The following is a 24,665-nucleotide window of genomic DNA, read 5'->3' on the forward strand; positions in this document are numbered from 1 at the left end:
GTATTGAGAAATTTCATATTTTGTATTTTTCGCATCTGAGAATTATCTTCCATACGTTTAGTTTAAAATAAGTTCATATAATTAAATATGCACTACTATCTTACGCAGCTCGATCTAGTTGTTGCTACAGTGGCCTCTGCTGCTATGACTTCTGCAGCGGTCATTTGTTGTGAATGTTGTAGTTTTTCCTTTTGTATTTTGTCCTTTTGCAGTTGCTGTTGTACTTTCAGTTGCAGCTGTTGCTTGCGAGGATTTCTGATAGACAACGATGGATAATCCTTCAACCGTATGCTACATTCATGGCCAAAACTCAAGAACTCAGGATTGCGTCCTGAATCGTTATCCAGTAGAACGCAAGTAGAGTTAACGACCCCCTTTCTGTGATAATTGACCTTCATTTGAGCATGCTGCATCACTTCTTTTCGAACTGTATACGCTTTTTGGCAATTCTTAGCATTGGTCTTACCCTTTAAGCTCTTTGTGCCCCCCTGGAAAGACTTTAGCTTATATTTTCTACGACTTAATAGCAATTTAGACTTTCTGTTCCTCTCCAATACGTTGAACTGGGGAGATCTTGAGGAACCTTTAGGGAAGGATGCTATTAGAAGGGGCATCCGCCTTTTCTTCGGAATATCCACACCGCTAGGTTGGTTTGCAATATCTTCTAGTCTAACAGGAGTATTACCAATTTGTTCAATATTATTCTTACTATTATTATTATTATTGACATTTCTGTTGCGAGCGTTAGCCCTGCTAGCCTTATGTACCTTGTGCAAATGCCATCTCCTTCTAACCCTGTGGAAACCGATAGTATCGTGAAATTTTTGAATAACCTGAAGCACGTATCGATGTCTAGACCTTCTTGGCTGTGGAGGAGCCCTCATATTTATTTATTTATTTAGCTATTCTTTATTATGCTTTCCTGTGTTCTCATGGAAGCTATCGGTATGCTTTGCATTTAGCAGGATTTGTAGTTTGTGTCATTACTCTAATCTGTGACACCCTTTGACGTTGTCATTACATTTGACAACAGCAGTATCACCACTAACAAGAGTTAGCAGTAAAAATAAGATTCCGATTTCCAGTAATTAAAAGATATGGAGTGTACTGTGATAAATATATTCAAGTGGGTGCCTTCCCCATCTCTTGTGTATATATTTTGTATTATTTCAGTTGTTTGATGTTAGATTAGATGTATATATAGTAAATTTTTCAAAATACCATAAACGGAGCGGAAAATGTCTAAGCTGCTAATTAATAATGTTAGCTAGAAAGCCAAAAGATAGTGACTCTGGATCAAAGCTTTAGCGGTCCCGCTCAATGTATATGTCTCTTCAACTAGGTTCGATTCATTAAGTATTTAAAGATTATAATAGTAAAAATATGTTTTATTGTTTTGTTATAATACAACAACATCCCAGTATAAAGGACTGACAATTAATTAATCTATTAACAAACACAAGGAAAAACTATAAACAACTATGGTATTCATTAATATTTTCAGATTTCCTATAAAAGCATGATAAGGGGGAATCTTAGCCTCTAAACAAATGCGTTTCTTGGTAGATTGTTAACACTGCTTTGGAAACTTTTAACAGCAACATCATAATCCCAACCGCTTTGTTCTGCCAACATGTAAGTGTATTCGGCATTCAACTTGGTATGCTGGTGCAACCCGTTCAAAAGTTCTAATTGGATAGGGCTTAACTTGGACTGAACTTCTGGTGGAATCTGAAGCACCAACGGTGCTCCCATTGACTGTGGGAAAGCGGGGCCGGCAGCGGAGGTATCTGTGATTTGTGCGTGATGCGGCGTATTAGTATTAGGGTCGACAACGTTTTCTACAACGTTCTTTTTTATCCACGCACCGGCTACGTATGGCCTCACTGTTAATAGATCAGAAGCAATTATTACACTGCCTTGGCTTGGCACAATTATCCATGTTCTATCGAAAGACTTTTTTGATAACTTATTCTGGGAGCTGCTTTGGTGGCCATGGTTGTATCTTCTGTGCCGGTTGCTGCTTGAACCCGAGAATTTGGTGTTTTCAACCTCAGGTTTGGAGATTTCTTTAAAGAAGCCATGCAATGTGATGGCGAAGCCACCGACTTGGGAATAAGACCAAGTTTGTAGGGAATAATTACCAGGTTGTTCCTGGAGGAAATGCTTGGTGTTTGGCAGCGCCTTGAACAGGTTACTGATAGCTTCTGGGCCCACAGCGAGCCTTTCTTGTTTAGACTTTTCGCTAGAAACCTTTATAATATTACGAGACGATGGCAGGTAGTAGCTAAATACTGGGGACTGATCTGAATCAGGCACTGTAGTTGCTGGTACCGAAGAGTCAACACTGACAGAAAATTGTGACTGCGGGGTATACAACCCCATCAACTGTTTTTTATCTGTATCCCAAAACCCCAAAAACTTGGTTACAAAGTCTATTGATGACGAACCCAGCGTAGAATCCTCAAAGAAAAACTGCTGGAGGCGCATAGGCATCGAGTATACAGCATTCAGCTTATTTTCATCACGCACCACTGTATTATCTAGTATTACCAGCCTTGGAAATATCTTCAGCATCTCTGAACGATAATTAGGCTCATTTGCAATCGGATTGTTCATCACCACCAACTCACGTAAATGCCTAAACTTGTTTTTCCATACATCCAGCGAGTGAAATCGCGCAATCTGATTGTTCGCTAAACACAGGTTTTTCAACTCCGGAAAAGTCTGCGCCAACGTGGAAATCCCATTTACATCTTTGAAATTATTATTTGACAAATTAACAGACTCCACCACTAACTGCGGCTCGTTAGCCGCAAGCTTCATAAGCGCAAGAAACATCTTCGACTGAGTCGACATCGTGGACAACAACCCGTTCTGCACCAACTCCGCGTCCTGGTACAAATTCCCCAGATCCAGCATCTTCGTATGCGCATTATACCGCTTAAACAGAAAATTCCTCAAAAGCGTGATTGTATTAGATGTAGCCCCACCCCCATTCCCCGGCCCATCAACTGCCTCAAACTTTAACGCATTCCCCGCAAACCGAATCCCATTGAACTTCAACAACTCCGCAACTTCATGACGACCCACATACCCATATATCGTATCCCCTTGTACATAAGAATTCTGAATCGCTAACCTGGTTTTCCGACTCACAAAATTTAGCAAATCTTGCTGTGTGGCATTCTGCCAACCCCTAACACTAATCTTACTTTTGTTCTGAGCCTGATGTTGCTGCGCCACGGAACCCAATTGATTCACGTTTCCAAATCCGTTCATCATAAATCTCACTATCTCACCTCAGCCAACGACTCAACCCTCCTTTACCCTTGACCAAGTATATACAAGCTAGCGATACTTCATCACAAACCTTTCACTTCCAGTAATTTAAATGTGAATTTTTTGATTTCAAATTTTTTAAAACGAAAAAAATTTCATTCTGTGCCGTACCACATGATCTCGATCCAGCACAATGCAGGGAGGCTCATATGGCTTGCTAAATCAGGAGTCTGGGGCATCTTGAAGCTGGCTGCAGCGTGGTTTGTAACTCCCCACGCTCTGATGGATGGACGTTAGTTGCGGCAAGTCTGGGTGGATGGTTCCATCGGTTTTGTTGGAAACACAGGAGTTCATATCACTTTATACGTGTGATGAGAATGGAATGGCGTTTTCGGGTTTTTCAGTGGCAAGTCAACACGTTTACTACATATGAATGAATGCAAAGGTTGTATTAGAAAAAGAGGTAGAGCTAGTGGATTTCTGTTTTGGCCGTTGCGTTTCATCATATTTGAGATTGTATAGATTATTAACGTCTAGAGATGGCTCTTAGTTACGAGTATGATGAGTCGGATGAGACGTGGCCCTTTTTTTTGTTGACCATTTTGTTGATATGGTTGGTGCCAGCAACTTTGTTACAGGTTTATAGGCTAGTGTACAAGAAGGAGCAGGAGGCGGAGAGCAATGGGGCTGATTTAAGTATTGTGCAGGAGAAATATATGCCTGATTCTGTTCGTAACTTTCAGAAGAGCCATGGGGACAAGAAATCTGTAATTTTCAATAAGAGATCAGCGATGATCATTGTAGGATGGACGGTTGTTTCATTTTTGGTGCATAGGATTACTAATAATGATGCCTTACAGGAAAGTGCATCGCTGCTATTTGATCCTTATGAGTTGTTGGGTATTGGTACATCTGCTACTGAACGTGAGGTGCGGTCGTCTTATCGGAAATTGTCTGTTAAATTCCATCCTGATAAGTTGAGCAAGGATTTGAGTCAGGAGGAACGTCTGCAATTGGAGGAGCAGTATGTTTTAATCACCAAGGCGTATAAGGCATTGACGGAGGAGGTGACGAGGGAGAATTACCTGAAGTATGGGCATCCCGATGGACCGCAATCGACTTCTCATGGTATTGCGTTACCAAAGTTTTTAATCGAAGGTTCTGCGTCGCCGCTTGTGGTAGTTGGCTATTTCCTCTTGTTGGCAATTGTGTTACCGTATTTTGTTTCCAGATGGTGGGCTAATACACAGTCGCATACCGATAAAGGAATTCATACTAGTACGGCGTCGTTTTTCGTTGATAGGTTGTTTAATAACAAACCTTCTGAAATAATTACTGTTAATACGATCCTCAACTGGTTATCTCATGCTAAAGAATACAAACTACAGTACCCTGAATTGAGTACAAAGGATATTGAACAGTTATTTCAAGACCATATCAATCGTATACACAGCGGCAAGCTTGAAGAAGTAAAGTTGGCTATTGTCTCCAAATCCACGTTGTTATTGCAAGGGCTTTTAGATGTTGCTACTAGTTTTCGGAATACTGAGGTTTCAAATATCGTCCTAGATACCTCGAAGGTAATTGTACAGGCTACACCTAATGGGCCATATGCTCAAATACTCCAATTGCCAAATGTGGACAAGGAAAAGTTCATGCAAAGTCGTGTTGACGATATTCGTACACTGGGCAAATTATTCACTTATGATGATGAGAAAATCGGTCAAATATTGGGTATTAGTGACAAATCTGCACTTGCAGACACTCTTACTGTGGCTTCGAATATACCTCACTTAAAAGTTATACACTCAGAATTCAAGGTTCCAGGTGAATCGCAGGTAACACCATCGTCTACTCCTCATATTCTGTTAAAAGTTTTAGTTCGCTCTGCGAAGCACAAATCTTTCCCACCAACTCTTATCCCAGAAGATAAACTAAAAGAACCTCAGGACTTTAAAAGTTTACGTGATCCGTTTGCAATTGTTAACGAACAACCAAAAGTCCCACGAACCTTTGCCCCATACTTCCCCACAAAAAGATACGGTGGTTGGTGCTGTTTGGTGGCTTTACAAAAAGATGCTAAAGTAATTCAAACGCCGTTAGTTGTCACTAGATTGTCCGTTGCTAACCTATCCAAAGACTTCGACAAAAGAATAATTAAGGATGTCAACGCCGAGTTCAATGCTGATGATTGGGAGATTGGTACCATTAAGATACCACTAGGTAGATCTGCTCCACCTGAAAAGGGTGACTACTTCTTCAGGATTATTGTAAAGTCCACAGAATATTATGGTAGCGATATTGATATTACAATGCCAATGCAAGTTCGGGACCCTCCAAAGGTGGATGATCTCAAAGATGAAATATTCCATGTCAATGATGATACAGAACATACTGCCTTTTCTTCTGAACAGGAGGAAGAAAGTGACAGCGATGAGGATGAGAACGACTATGAAGATGGCAGTGAATATACAGATATCGACACAGATACAGAAGTTGAGGATAACGAGGAAGGTGAAAAGTAACCTTAAGGTGAACATTAATTGTATTTAATGATATATACAACTCAGTAATGTACAAAAGACAGCACACCGTACGTTAATAGCAGCCACCAGTGCACACCTTCATAGGCGCTTCATCAATAAATAGGCATCTAGGGATTCGGCGGTTTCCTCGTAATACCCTTGTACTCTATCATTGTTTAACTTAAAACCATGCTTCAAATACCACTCTACTGCTCCTTCATTATTACTAGGCACGTATGTGTACAATTCGGACTGATGATATTGCTTGCAACGGTTTTCGACATATTCCAATAGTTTTGAACCTACTCCTTTACCCCGGTAGGCCTTTAGAACATCTAAAGTTTCGATATGAACACCAGGTAGTTCAGTTTTACTGATTTTGTCGGTAATCAGCTTTGCTTTTACACATCCAACAGCTATTTCGCCATAATAAGCCAACTGTGAGATGAAAGTTGCTGGTTTGGTTTCACATTTCGATTCGAACAATTCGTTGAAGAAAGAATCTGAATGTGGAATAGGTGATGCTGAGTTCACAATAGTTATGAATGTGCCTAATGTATTGAGATACACATCATCAACGCTGATAATATCACGAGACATTAGATGTAGCTGCTTTCCTTGGTTGTCGTCTATTTTATAAACTTGTCGACATGATGAGAGTAAATCATAGAATTTTCATAAAACGCATGTTGGAAACTGGAAATCTTACAACATGCACATATAAATGCACTACACACTTTAGCAAAGAAGCTTTGGCAATGAGAACTATGCTGCAAAAGGGCATGTTATGTCGTTCATCTGCTACCTTATTAAACCGCAAGGTGATAGATAATGTTCGGCTTTCATCAGCTTGTACCCTCATTAGGAGTAGGACAGATAAGATCAAAGATTCTATAGAGGAAATAATACTCGAAGGGAAACCGCCCAATCAAGCCAACACAGACTATAAAGTCCTATTTAAAGTCTTTGAGATGGCGGGAATATCCAAAAATATTTCATTTAGACAGCAGGCAATCCAGTTGAAGCGATTGATAGCCAACAACAAAATTACAGACTCTCAGCTTTACCATGCTGTGCAAGTTATAGAGACCCAAGAAACAGATAAAAACTATTCTGCTGGATGCCAGCATAGTTTCGATAAAACACCTTCTTCCGAAGCATCTGAAACAGGTATACAGCATAATTCCAGCGGCGAGAGTCTGGGTTGTGCCCTCAGCCCCTCGAACATTAATAGCAATAATAACAAACAGGAGAATAAACCACTTTGTCTACCATTAACTTATGCCAACGCTAAAGGGTTTCAACCGATTACCAATAATGAGAAAAAGGATCCAGATTTGATAATATTAGAAGAACTTCTTCGCCCTGATTCAACTGAAAATATAATGGTTAAGAAGTTCAATTGGGACAAGCAGGGCGTTAAAAAGTTTGATTGGGAAAACCATGGCCGAAATCAAGTTGAAACTTCGAGCTCAGAATTGCATAGTGCTGGGTCCATGTCGTTGCTGGAAGAATATTTGAAAAATTTGAAATCTAAACCTTCATTCTCTGACGTCGATGATCGGATGTTGGGTAAATCAGCTATTCCTGAGTCCAAAGAACTTTTGGTATATAACTTTCAGGAAAAGGACACTGAGCTTATATCTTTGGACACTCGTGGTTTGTTAAATGTTAATTATAAGGATCTTTTCTCGGTTATAAACGGTGGAACTTATCCTCCTGAACAAATGCTTAACATTGTAAATAAATATGAAGATGAGGGCTGGGAATTGGTTGGAGACATCTACGACGATCCCCATACACTTGTATTCCAAAGAAAGATGGACAATACATCTACTCAAAAAAACATAAGGCTTCTAAAGAAGAAGTTTTTCTCTAGAACCACTGCATTGACTAATAGCATCGCCCGTATCGGAAAAATATTCTTTATAAAATCCTGATATTTACAAGGTAAAAACTTCACGTATTGTACAATATAATATGTATTTACTCAAAAATTATTACTCCATTTTAACGTCGTCAGACTGCCCTTTTGGATTATTACCTCCGACCACTTTTTCACCTTTGTTGTTCAACCTAATTAATTTTAATGTGGATAGTGCACCAAAAGTGCCATTCCAGTTTCTTAGGAAACTGACGTTTTTTGCATCCGTTAGGTCAGGGCATAGGAACCCAGTTTTGAATTCTTCTAACTCAACATTCTTTTTGTTTTCTAGCATTTGCTGTCTGTTGGTAGGTGGTCTATTTGCCCTTCTTTTAGAAATCAACTCATTGAGCTCATGATCATCCCGATTGATAAATTCATCAATAATAACTAAAGTCATTTTATTGTCAAATGTTTCTACATTTTTCATATCATCAGTATTTATTATATCCTGAACAAACTTAATACGAGTGAGTTCACTGGATTTCTTTTGGTTATATGACCGTTTCTTATTCTGAACTTTTTCTTCACGAAGAGTAGCTTTAACCAACTGTTTGAACTTCCGTCCTCTTGGGTGAACCGTCTGTTTCTTGCCCTTCATATTTTTTTGAAGCTTAGGTAAAGATTTAGTAACAGGCATCTTTGGCACAGTATATTATTGATTATATTTTGAGTCTTATCCTCTTGAATAGCGATGGTGAAGCAGATCTTAAAAGGAATAAGAATAATCCCAATGTTGAACAAACTTTAATCCCTTCGTTTACAGCGATATCACCAGCTATCCAGTCTCTTCAAGGTACGATGGATATCATTCCATAAAGAACCTGTTAAAAGCCTTTGTGACTTATTTCTCGAGTAGTATATAGGACAATCGAGTGATTCGCATGTTCTGATCGCTTTTTTAGTTGTATCATTAGCAAGCTTAGTCATCGAGTCGGAACAAACTTTACAGGCTGCCACAATGGATCGGAACTTGGATTCAATGGATAAGTTTTCATAAAGGAGGTTTCCCACTATTTTAGATGGATTTCTTATGCACTCTTCGCATAATTTGATCTTGCTATTAAAAAGAACTCGATTTCTGCAATTGAGGCAAGTCGAAACTTTCATGGAACGTTGCAATGAATTGTTGCTTATACCTGTCACCGGATTGAACCGTAGGTATCTTGGCAGCTCTCTGTAGCACTGCCTAATGTCCATAGATACTAGATTAAAGAAACGTTCTAGAGGAGGTAATAGTGTTTTTGTAATGTAATAGTCAGCATCAAGTTCTAGATTAGGGCTTGCCATAAACTCATCTGGAGATATACATCGGTCTAATAATCTTTCCCCTTGTTTGCCTTTCACTACAACATATGAGACTCTCTCACGATATTCGGGCTTTGCCATTATATCTTTTAGCATATTATCTTCAGCTACGCGGGCAGCAGGTGGGAGCACATATTCGTTTTTGTAGGTACCGATACGAACCTCACGAGCAAAACAAAAATCTTGAATTGACACATTACCTAAGGTTATCTTTCGAAATTGATCCATAACGTAGCTTTTCACTTTCGATAGATCCTTTTCTAGAAATAGTATTTCTAACGATTTTTGCACTATTTTCTGTTGTGCCGGACAGCCATCCCTGCGTATTGTTTCGATACCCTTTGCATCAAACTTAGGAACCTTCTGACTTAGATCTTGATAGGAATACCCGACATATCTCTTTTTGGATACTAATATACAAGGGTGGTACACTTTTTCAAACTGCAATTTAACAGGACTAGGATTTGCCGCAGTAACTGCTCTTGCAATAGAGTTGCCAATTTCGAAAGCCTGTTCGAGACTTTTACCTGGAAGATACACAAATAAACTGTCTGTATCTCCGTAAACTACTTTTGCACCCCATGCATATTCTGATTCTATCATCTCGATGGCTTTTCTTAGCGTTTCACGGCCGGTTTGGACAATGCTATCTGCGATGTCAGAACATGGCATCCTGCCAGAATACGAAGCAGATGTATACCCATATATGACATTCGCAAGAAACTTTAGGGCTAATTGCCTGTTGTTAAGACTATTCAGCAAACTTCTTTCCTCCTTAGGTAAAGCCTTCATAGTTTCTTTTATTAAAATGCGTGTACTTAAAATGTCCTTCAACATCTTTGACAATACTGATTTTCTAATATTCTCCCTTAGAAATAGCACTCCATTAGGTGAAATAGTTATATGTTCATCCATGAGGTGAAGGATATTAGCAGGAATGTTAATTTTAGTGATCCCGATTTCGTTATTTTTATTTGTTAGCTCCCTTACTCTACCAATAACAGTACTATAACAATAGTTGTATGCCATCATAACGGAAGGGTATAACGATTGGAAGTCTAAAACTAATAGCGGGCTTTTGTAAAAAGATGATTGAGGTTCCATAATAAGTGGCACACACTCTAAAGCCTTCTGTTTCTTTAAGGCACTTTTGCTTGGGGAAAGAAGTATAAAATACTCCGATTTACAGATACGAGCTAAAAAGGATTCAACTTTGAACTGAGAGCCTCTTGACATTACGGAATAAAAATCAATTCCAATTAACCTAGCTTCTTCAAAAGTTTTGGAAATAATTTGTTGAACCTCTACCAATCTTATATTATAGCTCACTCGTTTCTTCCAGTAATTTATCACAATATTAATGTTAACCTGCTCAGATTTATCATTCCAGAATTTTGTTAAGTTTTCATAAGAATATTGCGGTAATCGTTCCCTTAAGACGTGGAATACTGCATTTTCAAAACTATATTTTGAAATATTCAATTCAGATTTCATCTTACGCCAGATATTAAGCATATGCCTACCCATTATTTTGACCCCTGCAACGCGATCGTAGTTCCATCTATTAATACGTTCTCTTGGGCCCTTTGCAGCTATTCTTGAAATCATGATATCCATAGGTATATCATATGCAAAGTTAGCACGAGCCAATAGATATCCCCACGATAACTTGTTAACTTCATAACCAGATAAGATATCGGGATCAATAATGAGAACCAAATCTGAAAATGCTTGAAGTAGTAACTCTTCCGATTCAAATACAGCTACGTCCACATTTCCACAGGCCTGTAGAATTAAAGATTCGAATCTCTTTTCATTTTCATCCATAAAAATCATAATGCCTTCTTTGGATACACTGGAGAGTCTTTGTGCAGAGCAACCATTCATGGACCAAAAGATTATCTTAACAGGATCTAATTCTGGATTGGGTAATTTCGAATTTCTTGTAAGGATATGAAGTTCTAAGGATAGGTGTACAATTAAATTATCATCACCAAAGCTCTTGAGGTTTTCGGAGGGAATGTTAACTGATCCAAGAGGTACACCCTTTTCTTGACTAGGTCCTTCGATTTGAGACGCTCTTGGCAAGTTCGCTGGAGTTATTTCTAAAACTTCTGCGTATTTTGGTACGTTGGGTATATATAACCAACGGCTCAATCCTTGAGATGAAATATTCAAGTCATATTTGGATGACTCAAAATTACCAACTCTGTCAAATTTTTCTTTGCAACTTATATGATTAGATGTGATTGAGATTCTTGTATCTGGGTTTAAATACCTTTTTCTGTTTCTAAGGTCTACTGGATTAGAAAAATAAGGCTCCTGGTATTCAATCGTTGGTAATCCATTGTCCTTGATATCATTCACAATTGAATCATAACTTAAAGGCAAGTTTTTGTATCGATAATATGGATATATGTACTGTATACCATTATTCAGCGGTTTGCATTGCCATATATTCTTACTGGATTGTGACGGCACCAATTTATTGTTTTGTAGCTTCCTCCTCTTAACAAAGCCTTTGGTAAGTTGAGAATCGTCAAAATTCGTATTCTTTTGAGGCATTTTTTCAGTTTGATTATCTATCAAGTCGATAGGTATATCTGTGTAATCTATTTCGTCCAACAACAATATATCTAAATCACTTAAATCTTCATCTGTGCATGAAACAATTTGAGTTGCCGTTTGAAATTCATTCTGTTTATAATCAAAACTAATAGGTATGCAAGGCCACAGTTCTGGAATTGCAGCTGCAGTTGTCACTAATGAATTAATCCATGGTGGAGTATCAACAAAATTCTGAAACTCTGGTAGTTTCCCATTGTTTTTCCCGGTTTTATTTTTGGCTCTTTCATAAAAGCGCTTTAACTCAGCATCAACACTCCAACTAGTTGCACATTCGACCCGATCGAGATCATTTGGAGTAGAATATGTATCCAACTTGAGGACTTTTCGGAGATGTAAAACATCCTTCCATAAATGTTTTGTTGAAGACACATATGATTTAGTGTCGGTAGTATTTCCTAAACCAAGGACATCAACAAAATCATGATGAATATTGCGGTATTCTATATCATCGCGATTTCTAATAAACTGAGGAATAACATCTATTTCCAACACACAGTTTCCGACACGTTCAAAGTCATGAGTCTGCAAAACGTTTTCTGTTTCGGATAAGAATTGATTAAAAAAGGACTCAAGATACCCGTCAGATATTAAGTTATCAAAGCCATCAAATTGATTCAATATCGGTTTTCTAAAGTAACATTTTGATAATTTGAGCCAGGAACAACCAAACAAATTATAGTCTGTAGACATTTGTAAAAGATATGGGATATGGGACTCGTAAACTTCGAGCTTTTTATCAAATAATAACCCTTGGCGTAACATATCAGATAATGTGACAACATAATTAGGATTCAAAAGAGAAATCTTGTAGAAGGCTGACCAACCGACATGGAAACCATAAAATGGGATACCTTTGACCAAAGACACATTAGCAACATATCTTAGATCTTGTATTGTTTCCTCGGACCTTTCAGGGGCACCATTAGGCTGAGTATTATTAGCCTTCCGTAATGCAAGTTCTAATAGTATATGTAGCTCCTGGCAGTCATTGATTGGTACATTTATAGAATTATCCTGATTAGAGTCGAACCGAACAAATATGTAAGGGAATACACCATGCAAGTGACACAAAACGGTATAACCCCCTGGCAATGAGCCATAAAGCCTAATTATTGGCGCCTCGAGGAACTTCCTATTAGGTAAACTATTTCCACACTGCCTATCTAAGATCGTGGGACTACTTTGATAAGTATCATAGTCATTCCACTGTATTTGGATTAGACTGCCAGACTCACTATCATTCATTACTGAATAGGTGCAGTCATATTATACGCAACTGGTGCGGTATTTGGTTATCGGCTTTGCTCTTGCTGTATAGGGTTTATATTGTATATTTAAATGTAACGAACGATGTCCGGTCCTGGAATAATTTCTTGCTGTTTCATCTCTAATGGCAGCCAACCCGACAAGAGTGTTCAAGAATGGATATTAAGAATACAATCGTATATATAAAGGTACCTGGTCGAAGGTGGGATGGGTTTGTTGATCACCCAAAGTTTCGGTGGAACTACGAACAAGAAAAGAAGCTGTGGTCATTAGTGTCAACTCTGGATAATAAGGATGAAATTGATTGGGAGTTACTGGTTAAAGAGCTAAAAGCACCGGAGTTCTTTCTGAGAAAGAGAACGTATAAACTGTTCAGCAATCATCTGAAATCACTAGAAAGACAAGTCCATAATAGAACATCTGTTAGTCCTCATAGTATGGGATTAGTCGATGATATGGACCCCCAACCGGTAACTTTGAGCACTAAAGTTCCTAAAGAGACAAACGCTTTAGATAACCTGCATATATTGAAAAGCGTGCGTCCGAAACCACCTAGAGATGAAGATGTGGTTGATAGCTCTGGCACCAGTGAGTTGTCTAGTTTGAGTGTTAGCAAGTCCGCTCTGGAGGAAGCCTTAATGGATCGATTGCAACTCTAGGCTACACCTACTACATTGGCATTCGAAAAACCAATTTGTTTTCAAAATTTTACGACGTTGATGTATTGGAAGATCCAGTATACCCTTGTAATCTATGCACAGTTCGTCTCCCATCTTTACATCCTTGTTTAGCACAAAGTTCATTACATTTCCGATACGTTTTTTTGACAAATTAGGTGCACAAGAATGATTGAAAAATGACCCCTCTGGAAGCATCCAATAGCCTAGATATTCTCGATTATCAAATGCTTCATTTTCTTGCCATATTCCAAAGGAATTCCCATACTCGCTTCCCAATATCTTTCTAAACAACTCCCGAGTCATTAGAGACTTCAAGTTTTCAGGCAAAGTGACATACAAGAACATATAAACTTCCGTTTGGAACTTCAGTAACACTGGGAATTCACATATTTTCTGCAGTTCATTAGACTGAAGATTCATAAAAGATTTATACATTGGTGAATCCCGCTCCATATGTTTTAATTTAAATAAGCATTCCGCCACAAACCGGGCACAAGAGTAATGTTCCTCATCTAGAACCACCTTCATCGCCTCCAGTCTAGCAGGTAATTTTACGCCGTTGATCTGCGGTATCCATTTCTTTTCTACCTTATCCCAAGCCCTCTCAATACTCGAAGAAGTAATAATATCCCCGCCGTCTACCGTCCCTTCCTCCACCATAACCTTTTTGTTCCGTTTGCATCTCTGTAAACTACTGGATATTGCCTCAAACACTTCTAGCAAGTCACTTATGTGCTTCGTACTTAAAAATTCGTCTCTACACAGCTCATTACAAAACCACATACCAGCTCCGGTAAACGTCCTGTGAACTTTCATGCCCAGCTTTTCAGCCTGCTCAGAGTTAACCCTAATCTTCATCGTCTTTCCATGATCGTAGTGAAAACAGTAATGGCATACTTCCTTTCTGAATCCATAACATATAGTTGACCCGATTGCCCTTTGAAGTTGTAGAACCGTCATTCCTTTCTTTAAGTCCTGGTTAGCGAAGCACGTACGCCCGCTATGCCGCGTGGACTTTACATCAAAATACTCAGATAATTGTATATCCTCTTGCATAATACGATTAACCTTTATTATAACAACTGGCTTCCTGTTTTTCGTTCTGAATGCATCAATAATAAATCTAGTTCTGGTAATATTTTAGTTCATGGTACGCGATTAGCTGTATTACGTATTCCAACAATTGTGCTGGCGAAACGGTTTTTCACAAAACTCTGTCCGGGTATGCTGGTATCCTTTCCGGACTATATACCGGTGCTATTCTTGATACCGGGACTGGCACCCATGAAAGCAGGTCATGACTTAAATCACAAAATACTTGAACCAATACTGATGTATCTCCTTTCCTGAGAGCTGTCCATCATTGTTTTGATCTATTATAAGATCCTTTTGTGGAGTTCATAAGTCTGCTGGTAACTCTTTGACCTCCTGCGATATTCTATAACGATTTAATATCGAAATGTCGCTTTACAAATTAATCACACCAAAAGAATTCTCTAAGCTTATTAAGAATACCACGAATTCTCGTGTGATCCCTGTTGATGCTACATGGTATTTGCCTATATTTAAAAAAGATGGTAGGTCAGAGTTTAGGAATGTTGAAAGGATACCTAATGCAGTGTATTTCCACCTTGGAGAAGTTTCAGATAATGAGCCCAAAGCTTCACGCATGTTGCCCACTTTGGATGTCTTTAACGGTGCAATGAGTAAATTGGGTATCAAATCAGATGACACATTAGTCGTTTATGACAGGATTAATAACTTCAGTGCTTCTAGGGTTGCTTGGGTGCTAACAACTTTAGGTCATTCTAAAGTTTATTTGATGACTGGTTTCAATCAATATGTGAAGGAAGGGTACACAGTTGATCATGATAAAGTTCTCTCAGACTCCCCATATCCCGCTACTAAATACGAATCCACAAACAGTTTCAAAGGTGAGCAGGTTATTTCGTTTGAAGCTTTGTCTGAGTTGGTGTCTTCGGGCAAGATCAAGGATTATAATCTTTTTGATGCCAGATCTGAAGATCGGTTCCTAGGCGAGGAGGATGCAGGTGCTACAAATCCACCTACCTCCGGTCATGTTTTAGGTTCTCAGCCATTGCCATACATGGAAGTTTTAGATGATGGTACTTTCCCATCTGATCCAAAGAAGATGTTAGAGAAAGTAGAACAATCTTTGAAAGAGCACGGCACTCATTTTGACCGCAATCGCCCAACCATCGTAATGTGTAACTCAGGTGTTACGGCCTGTATCATAAAGACAGCTATTGAGCTCGCTAGCCTAGGTTCTGCTAAGTTGTATGACGGTTCATTTTCTGAGTGGGCCCTGAGAGCAGACCCTAAGTATATTGCAAGGGGTAAGGATTGGTAATGATTGATTCAAACCTATATAACTAAATTATATATTACAGATCACCAAGAATACTGAATAAACATATGAATATGGACTTAATAGCTATAATTCTTTCAGTGCATGGTTTTGGGTTATGATCAGTGACCGTCACCTGCAACGATTACTATGGCGGAGTTCCGTTTGGACAAAAAGTTGTTACTAAACTTTAACTAGCGTTCATTTAACTGCTACCATTATAAGCTATAAGGAATCCATATTACACTAATGACTGCTATGTCGAACATTCAGGAGTCGTTGCAGCCGATAGACTTTGACTCCCCAGTCGTTGCAGCCAAGTCTGTCTTGATTCCTCCTGGTAAGGAATGGAGGGTCAAAGTGCCAGCTGAATCCAAGCTGACAGTTAAAATCCTATATGGTATCGCAGAGCTATTTGGTACGGAACTAACTAATGATATCGAATACACATTTAAATGTGCTAATATTGCTATACTCGCTATTGATCATGTAAAATTTGAATGGAAGAGTTCAGACCCGTTGGAGCCATCTTTGTCGTCTGACACATCGATGCCCTACATCTACAACATGCATTTTGCTTTGGAAAAAATGAGGATATCAAGCTTCGATGGTCCTAGAATACTTATAGTTGGAAAATCTTCCTCAGGGAAGACTACTCTAGCCAAAACTCTCTGTGCATATGCATTAAAGAGCAAAGCTTATACCCCGATGTACGTCAATCTAAATCCACAGGAAGGTGTCTTTTCCCCGCCGGGTTGCTTAACTGCCACACCAATCTCAGATATTTTAGAGGTGGAATCCACTACCTGGGGTCAGAGTATGACCAGTGGTGCTACAAGGCTTCATAATAAGCAACCCATGGTGAAGAATTTTGGGTTGGAAGTGATTGCTGAAAATCGGGAATTGTATATTGAGATTATGGACCAGTTGGCACGGAGTGTTGATGGGAGACTGAAAAATGATCCTCATGTGAGACGGTCTGGTGTCATTGTTGATACACCACCTATATCTCATTTGGACGAAAGCTTTGTTGAATTGGAGGCAGCTATCAAAAACTTCAACATCGGTACGTTAGTTGTATGTGCTAGTGACGATTCCTTGGCCATCCAACTAAATCAAAAATTTCAAACTCAGGTACGCTCCATTGTAAGAATTCCGACCAGCCCAGGAACTGTCGAAATTGATGAGGTAGCTAGAAGGGCGTTTCAAAGAAGTCAAGTTAGTGAGTATTTTTACGGAAATTTGGTTACGGTTCTAAGTCCATATACCATCGGAGTCGATCTCATGGATGTGGTAATATGGAAGCCAAAAAGTAAGCTGACTACACCTGGCATTTCCAAAACCACAAACATGATAGAATTAGATCGTGTTGAGGTTACCGCCAGTAATTTGCAACATGCTCTTGTGGCCATAACATACGCACCAAGAAAGAGTACCCCACAAGAAGTCCTGAAAAGTGATATTCTTGGATTAGCGTTGATTACAGAAGTTAACGATAGCAAAAGGAAAATGAGAATATTACTACCAGTTCCTGGCCGGTTACCTGATAAGGCAATGATTCTGACTGCATATAGATATCTAGAATAAGACCATTTATAAACTTCATTATGTCTTGGTATATTCGTTTCCTGTAATAATAAAATAAAATCACTTTGATACGCAAAATTGCTGTTGTACGAACACCAATGGCCAGCCTATAGCGGGCACTAGGTATTGATCCATTTACAACCCTCTTCATGTTTATGTTCCTTAGGTAATTCATACTGTCCTTGGCCGTTTAAAGCCCTGTGGCTTCCACTATCATCCAATACGTGATTTAGAGACAACTTCCGCCTTGAATATTAAAGTTATTATAATGTAACCTTTGATGCTATCACAAACTTCGTAGTAAGTACCACAAAAATTGTAATGGCTTTGAAGGATTCAAAGTTGTACCAGCAAATACAGTTAACGAAATGGTATGATCCACATGATGTTTCTGGTCTTTTATTAGTGTTATTCTATGCGTTGGGTACGATTGATATTGACCCTGAAATACTTCTCCGTGTACTAGATCCCACAGGTATAGGAGCGATCCACAACTATGATAAGAACTTAGATTTACATTTAACTGTTAAATTGCCAACTTTAGAAGCATTGGTTGAATTTTTACTTGAAGCAGATGAGGAGAATGCTGCTTTAACGCTAGTAACAGCGTTAGATCAAATTCCTAGTATTCATGGATTGATTCAATTGAGTATATTTTTTAAAACAAGAATTGTGATAGATTCTATGAGGGATATACCAGATCCATATTTCAAAAGAGGTATTAGTAAGAAATCAATCTTTTATGTTTTATTGTCAAAGAAGTTTCGAAGTTTTAACGATGTTTATTTAAGTGGTGATATGAATCAGAAATGGAAGGAAATTAAGAGCTATAGGTCTGAATTTAAAACTTGCGAAATTTGGGATAAAATTAAGTCCAAACTTCCCGCTAAAATTACCTTTTTAACTAAAGTTTTTAACGAATCTGAAGAAAATGCATTGCCGCTCCCTGTTATACGAGTTCCAGAATCCATACAAGCTGCTGAAGTGTACCCCTGGCTTATAACTACACGTGAGCGATATGAACAGATCGTTAATATGGAATTAACTAAAATTAACACATATACTCCTCCAGATTTAACTATTCCGGAAGGTTTGGTACGCTATACTAGCTTGCATCAAAAAACTACGTTTCCTAGTGTGCTAATGGTGCAATATACCATTGCCCTCTTGAATAAAAATTACCAGGAGAGCCAGGATTTACTATTTCGAATATTTGATTATGCAGGCTCGAGCTTTGAAACTTCACAGGCGTATGATTCCGCGAGCGGGCCGTTATTTAACTCATTTATGCTAAGTCATTTATTTCGCGCTTGTGGTACCCCTCAAGCTGCTGTGAAGAGAATTGAAAATGTGGTAAAGTTAGTCAGAGAACATGGATCTCTGACTGGGGTTCAACCAATGCTATATTCTTTGTTTACCTTCTTAAAAGATTATCCCCATTTATCTGATAACCTACAGTCAGCTGTGAGTCAATTAAAGAAGTACTTTGAAAATACCGCCAGGAATTCGCTAAACAGCATCAAATTTCTCTATGCAATTGAGTCACTAATGCAATTGAGTCGAGATGCTTATATTCCCCAAGCTTTGGAAAATGCTTACAAAACTCGAATGCTATGTATGCTAGATGATAAAAGTAGACAACATGAGAACGTTGATCCATTAATAAATACTATAGAGATTTGGGATAAAATTGGGATAAAGGAAATTGCTCCGTGTTATTCGATATACACTACAAGAGCTCGTGATTATTCTGATTATCGCGGCACCTATAATGAAGTTTCAAAAGCCTTGAAGGATGGTAATGATGCGCCATTGTATTCCTGCAATACCACTTCTTGGCCATATAATGAGCAACAAAAGATCAAAAGATTGAGGATTCAGTATATGAGGCGGATCGGGGAATTGGACGAGGCTATGATGTTAGTAAACCGATATGTTGAAGATACTAGGTCTAAAATACCCGACAAATATTGGGAATTTAAATTCATGCAAGAAAAAGTATATCTATTGTTTTCTTGTGGAATGGCTGCACGATCTATCATGTTTATTATGGATATGATTAATTCTGCTGATAAATGCAAAAACCCATATCAACTCGCACAATGTTTTGTATTGTTATCAACAGCACTAGTTACCTTACGAAAATACGACGTTGCGATTCAGTTGATGAAGGGCAACATGCATACAGTTTTTCAATTTAACCACAAGGAGTTAGAGAAGAAATTCCTTGGCATCTACATTGAAGCTATGAAACACGTTGATCCACCTTCTAAGGGCGCAACGGTAGAACAGCTAGTAACCCTTTGGAATAGGCACTATGATAACAGTCAATCAACTAAATAGTCTTTATTGCTTAATCCAAAATATGGATTCTCTTCTGCTTGCATTTCGACTATTGGAACTATAGAAGGCCTCCCATGTGCACATTGGAAAGGAATATTGCACTTAGATAATTCATTAATAAGCAAAACACACTCCTCATGGGTTAAAGTATCTCCGAACATTACCGCTGACCGACAAGCTTTGCTGTTAAAAATTTCTATAAGAAGTCTGGGCATAGCATTAATATATTTCCACCATTGAAGGTTGTCTAACATTTCATTTGGCAATACAGTGGACTTCAGAGATGAGGCTCTAATCTTTTTGTGAGATTTTAGATCATAACCATGCTGTAGAAGAACTTTCTTCAAATATGTAGCACAGTTTTTTGCCCTGGCATCGACAAGCCGGGGTACAAAGGTTATTAACATGATGCTTTCACCAGTAGTTTCCTCTATCGTAAAATTAAACCCCCAAAATGAAAATTCGTCCTTATAACTTTTGAAAAGCTCTGCTTCAGTAGATGTCACTGGGATTTTAATGCTACAGTTGACGTTTTGGTCTAATGGAAATGGTCCAAGTATGTTGATTAAGTAGTCCCTGATGTACGTTTCCAATTTAATGCGTTCATCTGCAGCATGTTGATCTAATATGAGTAACAAGGGGTTTTTATTGAATTTTGAAGGTTGCAATTTCAATAAAATAAACTTTTTGTCAACTTGATTTATTACTATACAGTCTTTTAGCTGGGATTTTTTAATCTTAAAGCAGCTAGCATCGTTTTTCTTTAGATAGTCAGAGATGCTTTCATCTTCGATCTCAACTTTCGGTATGTCAGAATAAGACTGTGTCTTCTTTGCACTAGCTGTAAATACCTTCTCCTTAATTTTTTTTATTATAGAGTATTCTATGCATTCATTGACCTTCTCCACTACAGGAACCTCTACCTTTGTCTTCTGCCTCTTTCGTCCCATAATAATACGTCCGATAAACTCCCGTTCACTTAATTTAGCGCTTTTTGTGTTCGTTCCAAGAACAATGTTTGTAGTGGGTGTTGCAACCAAATATTGTTGGCTGCTAGAGTTGTTTAACAACATGGAACTAAAAGCTTCGGATTTTGTAGCCTTTCCTGGGCCAGAAGTATCCACACAGTAGCCTTGCAATTTCAAAAAGGACTTCACCACATGTAGTATCAACGGCTGAACTACGCTTGTATGCTCTGAATCTGTAACGACTTTTGCAGGGTGCTGCATTAAGTCGCTTACAGAATTGGGACAAGCGCACTTGATTAAAAACACGGGGTAACTGCTGTAAGGTTGTCCAACACTTTTGACATCAGAAATGTAGGCATCGCTAGTACCAAAGTTTGCCGACCTAAAAATCTTGTTTAACATGACGTAAAAGCTTTTGTCTTCGTAACTTTGCTTGTTTATATATATAAATTGGTAATCCCGCGTAGGTACAGGAATGACTGAGATAATCCCATCCACTATGAAGTCCTGATATCTAGCTGAGACATATTTGAAGTTTTCAGGACCACATATGGCACCAAAGGTATTCTGAAATATTGAAGTTAGACTTTTAGACAACTGCACAGTCTTTGAGATGTTTTTAGAACATATAATCGTTTTTCGTTGCGACCCGTCAATGAATACAACAGACACGTTAAGTACCGGTAAACAAATCAACACTTGTAAAATATACCGCTTAATCTCGTCATACACCTTATACATCGGTTCCTTCGTGATCATCTTCCTTCGAACAGGCAAATTGTAAAACAGATCAGTCAAAACTACAGTCGTGCCTGTGCTATTCTTTACGGCATACATCAACTTCTCAGCGTCCTTAGGCCCAACCATTACAGCCCTCGAAGGCAAAGCACGCATCCAAATAGAATTATATTCATGATATCTCGATACAACAGTAACTTTAGATATATTGCTCAAAGTAAATATCCCTTCCCCTCGGAAACCAAACGTTCGAATCCCTTCAAGACTCTCCAAATTTCGTAGCTTCGACGTAAAGTTCTTCTGTCCAACCATATTCAAATCCTCCGGCGATATCCCGTGTCCGTCATCCTTAACAACAACTTTCCACCTACCGACATCCACATACACTTCAACATTAGCACACCCACTATCGACACTGTTTTGAACCAGCTCCCTAACCGCTGATCCAATCGAAACAATAGATATTTGTGACTGCAGCAACTGCAACACGTCGTCCTGCAATTTTTCCAGCTTCCCCATCACCCGATCTGGCTCAACTATATATCCAAAACTTCGAACTGGTCTCGTAAACCACCAAGTATACCACAGACTAGTATATTGGTCTCCTGTGTATGTGTATTCGTTCTATATATGTAGAAGATCATGTGATGTTAGCTTCATCGCGCTGTCTGTATTTGGCCGTTACCCTGCTCCTTACTTCGAAGTGCCTGCAATCGCCAGAACTACACAGTATGCATATACACAATATTATAGATACATTAGTGCTTTGGTAGTAATTATTTAACGTTCTTTATGAATACATCTTATTTGAAGTCCCACTAGTATAACCCGTATAATGAAAATAACATAGGAACCAAGTAAAGAGTGGGGGAACACCGAATGTCAGTGTCAGAAGCAGAAAAAAAAAGATATCTAAGTAATCCTTTGAAATGAACCGTGCAACAACGCCCGTCGATAATCAATTGTGATTGTGGTGATTGCTAGAACATTTGCAAATGATCTATCTTATAAATCCAGTATTGGTGGTATAGTCGAAAAAGAATTGTCGCTTTTTATTTTATTGGTCATCGAAAGAAGGTATAGAAAACCTGGTGTAATATAAACGATGCTGCGCATACAGCTGAATAAAACGGCATTTATTCAGCTTACATAGCTATTTCAATCAGTCTAGTAATGTTGGTTAGTAGAGTTGGAGTAGAACCCAACAAAGGTTGGGGTTTGGACTGGCTTTTCTAACGTATTGGAGGAGGAGGAGTAGGCAGTAGCAGCAGGTCCAGTACTCTCGGTGTCATGGACAGTTGTAGTGACAGTCACGTACTGAGTGGTAGCATACTGTGTAACAGTCACAGTCTCTTGGGCAGGGCAATCATTGTTGTCGGTGGCAAGAAGGACGGTGTTGTGGAAATCGGTAGTGACGTATGGCGTGCCTTCAGCTGGGGTGACAGTCTTGACTGTCGTGACAGACGCGGTGGTGAAAATGTCAGGGGTGGTGCGAGTGCCAGAATTAGCTGCGTCACTTGAGTTTGCATGAGCCGTAGGAGCAGTGTTGTCGAAGGTGGTGGTGGGGATGTCCAGAGTGATAGTGGTCAACAATGTAACAGTGGAGGTAGTATCATCATCACTGTTGACAGAAGTGTACAATCCGTTTGGAAGAGCAATTTCAGAATGAGAGTAAGGAATAGAACTGTAGGAGAAAACGGAGGCGGAAGAACTTGATGATGGGCTTAAAGTGGTGATAGTCTGATTGGAATAGAGAGGTTGGGCGAATACAGCGGTAGAAGCAAAAGCTAACAAGCTGGCAGAAACAGAGAACTTCATTTGGTAATCTTTTTTTGTAAGTTTTTCAAAAGGAACGACTAAGTTATAATAGCACTTATTAAAAGTTAATAAAGAATGGACGAGTTTAGGAATACTCAAGCGCTTGTAAAATAAAGTCTTAGACTTTGCTTTGTTCTTTGACAGTTAGAAGTTCTTTAAAAAACCAAGAGTTATCAAATGGTAGTACGTAAAAAAAAATACATCCTTCCCAAGCACGCGCCAGTTTACCACTACTATATATATATACTCGCCTTTCTGAGATGCCTGATAGGGAGAATCACTTTGAAATCTGTCTTTACGAACATAGACTGCCGTTTGTATTCGCGCCACACTATTAAGGACAGCTCTTGCTGTTTCACCGTCTTCGCATTCTCTTACCGGGGGCAGCTGCACGCACACGCACAAACGTATCTCTTTTACCTCGAGCCGCCTTGAGAACTTTTCTCGAAAGGCGAGTTCGCGTCGAACGTGCATATGCATGCAGCTGCATCTAGGTAATTTCCTAATTAGAATTGCATACTGAAGATTCCTATAAAAAAGACGAAGTAAATGCCGTTATATTGGGAACGCAAGTGGGAGTGGGTGGGTGCAAGAAGGCGGAGAAGATCCCTTCTATCCCGAGGCCGCTCGAAACTGGACAACAAGATGCAGTTGGTTTTGTATTGTTTTCTTATTGTTTTCGTATCGTTTTCATGAGGGCGACAACTCAGGTTCATGAAGTATGCGCAGGAGAGTATTTGAGTTATATAGAATGTGGGTACACAGTTTCTTTTATCTTTGAGGGTATTTTCAGAAAGCTGGCCTGTACAGGAACTGAGTGAATATAATATGCTGGTTGTTTAAGAAGATAATTGCTTACGTAGGATGGGCTTAGAGAAATCAATGGCTAGGTAAGGGGAATGTGGCAAAAGGAGCGTGGATCAAGTTGAAGAGTTGGCTTGTGGGTGAGGTTTGTAGTGAAGAATGGTGCGGCTGCAGGGTACGTAAGTGGAACATTCTTTTTTTGTAGGTTGCACTCATTAAATAGGCAGGTAGCAAAAGTGGATGATTTTTTGGGGGGTGGGTTGCTATTACGGGTTTAAAGTAAATATTCAAGCTATCTTGTTGTAGAAGAAATGTAGTATGAATTGTAAATAACAACGGCCATGGCAACCGAAAAATAAAGATGGCACGGTGGTTTTCATGTTTGTAAAGAATGGCGAGGATCTTCCTTTAAGAATCATATAGCGC

The 24,665-nt window shown here is 38.9% G+C and overlaps 14 protein-coding genes across 14 annotated transcripts; 6 read left to right on the plus strand and 8 right to left on the minus strand.

The window, feature by feature from the left end:
* Positions 1–95: 95 nt before the first annotated feature.
* On the minus strand, positions 96–884 carry OSW1 (Osw1p; the record flags this gene model as incomplete). The annotated part of the gene is made up of 1 exon (XM_003644874.1): positions 96–884. The coding sequence occupies one exon, from the start codon at positions 882–884 to the stop codon at positions 96–98; it is 789 nt and encodes a 262-aa protein (XP_003644922.1).
* A 658-nt stretch (positions 885–1,542) lies between these two features.
* On the minus strand, positions 1,543–3,282 carry MEX67 (Mex67p; the record flags this gene model as incomplete). The annotated part of the gene is made up of 1 exon (XM_003644875.1): positions 1,543–3,282. The coding sequence occupies one exon, from the start codon at positions 3,280–3,282 to the stop codon at positions 1,543–1,545; it is 1,740 nt and encodes a 579-aa protein (XP_003644923.1).
* Positions 3,283–3,821: 539 nt separating this feature from the next.
* SEC63 (protein-transporting protein SEC63) lies at positions 3,822–5,807 on the plus strand (the record flags this gene model as incomplete). The annotated part of the gene is made up of 1 exon (XM_003644876.1): positions 3,822–5,807. The coding sequence occupies one exon, from the start codon at positions 3,822–3,824 to the stop codon at positions 5,805–5,807; it is 1,986 nt and encodes a 661-aa protein (XP_003644924.1).
* Positions 5,808–5,906: 99 nt separating this feature from the next.
* NAT5 (peptide alpha-N-acetyltransferase subunit NAT5) lies at positions 5,907–6,407 on the minus strand (the record flags this gene model as incomplete). The annotated part of the gene is made up of 1 exon (XM_003644877.1): positions 5,907–6,407. One exon carries the CDS (start codon positions 6,405–6,407, stop codon positions 5,907–5,909), a length of 501 nt encoding a protein of 166 aa, XP_003644925.1.
* A 53-nt stretch (positions 6,408–6,460) lies between these two features.
* MRX4 (Mrx4p) lies at positions 6,461–7,747 on the plus strand (the record flags this gene model as incomplete). Its single annotated transcript, XM_003644878.1, has 1 exon — positions 6,461–7,747. One exon carries the CDS (start codon positions 6,461–6,463, stop codon positions 7,745–7,747), a length of 1,287 nt encoding a protein of 428 aa, XP_003644926.1.
* Positions 7,748–7,807: 60 nt separating this feature from the next.
* Positions 7,808–8,371, minus strand: TMA16 (Tma16p; the record flags this gene model as incomplete). The annotated part of the gene is made up of 1 exon (XM_003644879.1): positions 7,808–8,371. The coding sequence occupies one exon, from the start codon at positions 8,369–8,371 to the stop codon at positions 7,808–7,810; it is 564 nt and encodes a 187-aa protein (XP_003644927.1).
* A 131-nt stretch (positions 8,372–8,502) lies between these two features.
* REV3 (DNA-directed DNA polymerase) lies at positions 8,503–12,912 on the minus strand (the record flags this gene model as incomplete). The annotated part of the gene is made up of 1 exon (XM_003644880.1): positions 8,503–12,912. The coding sequence occupies one exon, from the start codon at positions 12,910–12,912 to the stop codon at positions 8,503–8,505; it is 4,410 nt and encodes a 1,469-aa protein (XP_003644928.1).
* A 176-nt stretch (positions 12,913–13,088) lies between these two features.
* On the plus strand, positions 13,089–13,592 carry ATG29 (Atg29p; the record flags this gene model as incomplete). The annotated part of the gene is made up of 1 exon (XM_003644881.1): positions 13,089–13,592. The coding sequence occupies one exon, from the start codon at positions 13,089–13,091 to the stop codon at positions 13,590–13,592; it is 504 nt and encodes a 167-aa protein (XP_003644929.1).
* SET6 (Set6p) lies at positions 13,569–14,669 on the minus strand (the record flags this gene model as incomplete). The annotated part of the gene is made up of 1 exon (XM_003644882.1): positions 13,569–14,669. One exon carries the CDS (start codon positions 14,667–14,669, stop codon positions 13,569–13,571), a length of 1,101 nt encoding a protein of 366 aa, XP_003644930.1.
* A 403-nt stretch (positions 14,670–15,072) lies between these two features.
* Positions 15,073–15,984, plus strand: TUM1 (thiosulfate sulfurtransferase; the record flags this gene model as incomplete). Its single annotated transcript, XM_003644883.1, has 1 exon — positions 15,073–15,984. The coding sequence occupies one exon, from the start codon at positions 15,073–15,075 to the stop codon at positions 15,982–15,984; it is 912 nt and encodes a 303-aa protein (XP_003644931.1).
* Positions 15,985–16,230: 246 nt separating this feature from the next.
* Positions 16,231–17,568, plus strand: CLP1 (cleavage polyadenylation factor subunit CLP1; the record flags this gene model as incomplete). The annotated part of the gene is made up of 1 exon (XM_003644884.1): positions 16,231–17,568. The coding sequence occupies one exon, from the start codon at positions 16,231–16,233 to the stop codon at positions 17,566–17,568; it is 1,338 nt and encodes a 445-aa protein (XP_003644932.1).
* A 321-nt stretch (positions 17,569–17,889) lies between these two features.
* APC5 (anaphase promoting complex subunit 5) lies at positions 17,890–19,911 on the plus strand (the record flags this gene model as incomplete). The annotated part of the gene is made up of 1 exon (XM_003644885.1): positions 17,890–19,911. One exon carries the CDS (start codon positions 17,890–17,892, stop codon positions 19,909–19,911), a length of 2,022 nt encoding a protein of 673 aa, XP_003644933.1.
* MLH3 (mismatch repair protein MLH3) lies at positions 19,896–22,136 on the minus strand (the record flags this gene model as incomplete). Its single annotated transcript, XM_003644886.1, has 1 exon — positions 19,896–22,136. The coding sequence occupies one exon, from the start codon at positions 22,134–22,136 to the stop codon at positions 19,896–19,898; it is 2,241 nt and encodes a 746-aa protein (XP_003644934.1).
* Positions 22,137–22,784: 648 nt separating this feature from the next.
* SRL1 (Srl1p) lies at positions 22,785–23,435 on the minus strand (the record flags this gene model as incomplete). Its single annotated transcript, XM_003644887.1, has 1 exon — positions 22,785–23,435. One exon carries the CDS (start codon positions 23,433–23,435, stop codon positions 22,785–22,787), a length of 651 nt encoding a protein of 216 aa, XP_003644935.1.
* Between the last annotated feature and the right edge of the window lie 1,230 nt (positions 23,436–24,665).

This window comes from Eremothecium cymbalariae, chromosome 2 (assembly GCF_000235365.1).
Source record: "Eremothecium cymbalariae DBVPG#7215 chromosome 2, complete sequence".
Taxonomy (NCBI): domain Eukaryota; kingdom Fungi; phylum Ascomycota; class Saccharomycetes; order Saccharomycetales; family Saccharomycetaceae; genus Eremothecium; species Eremothecium cymbalariae.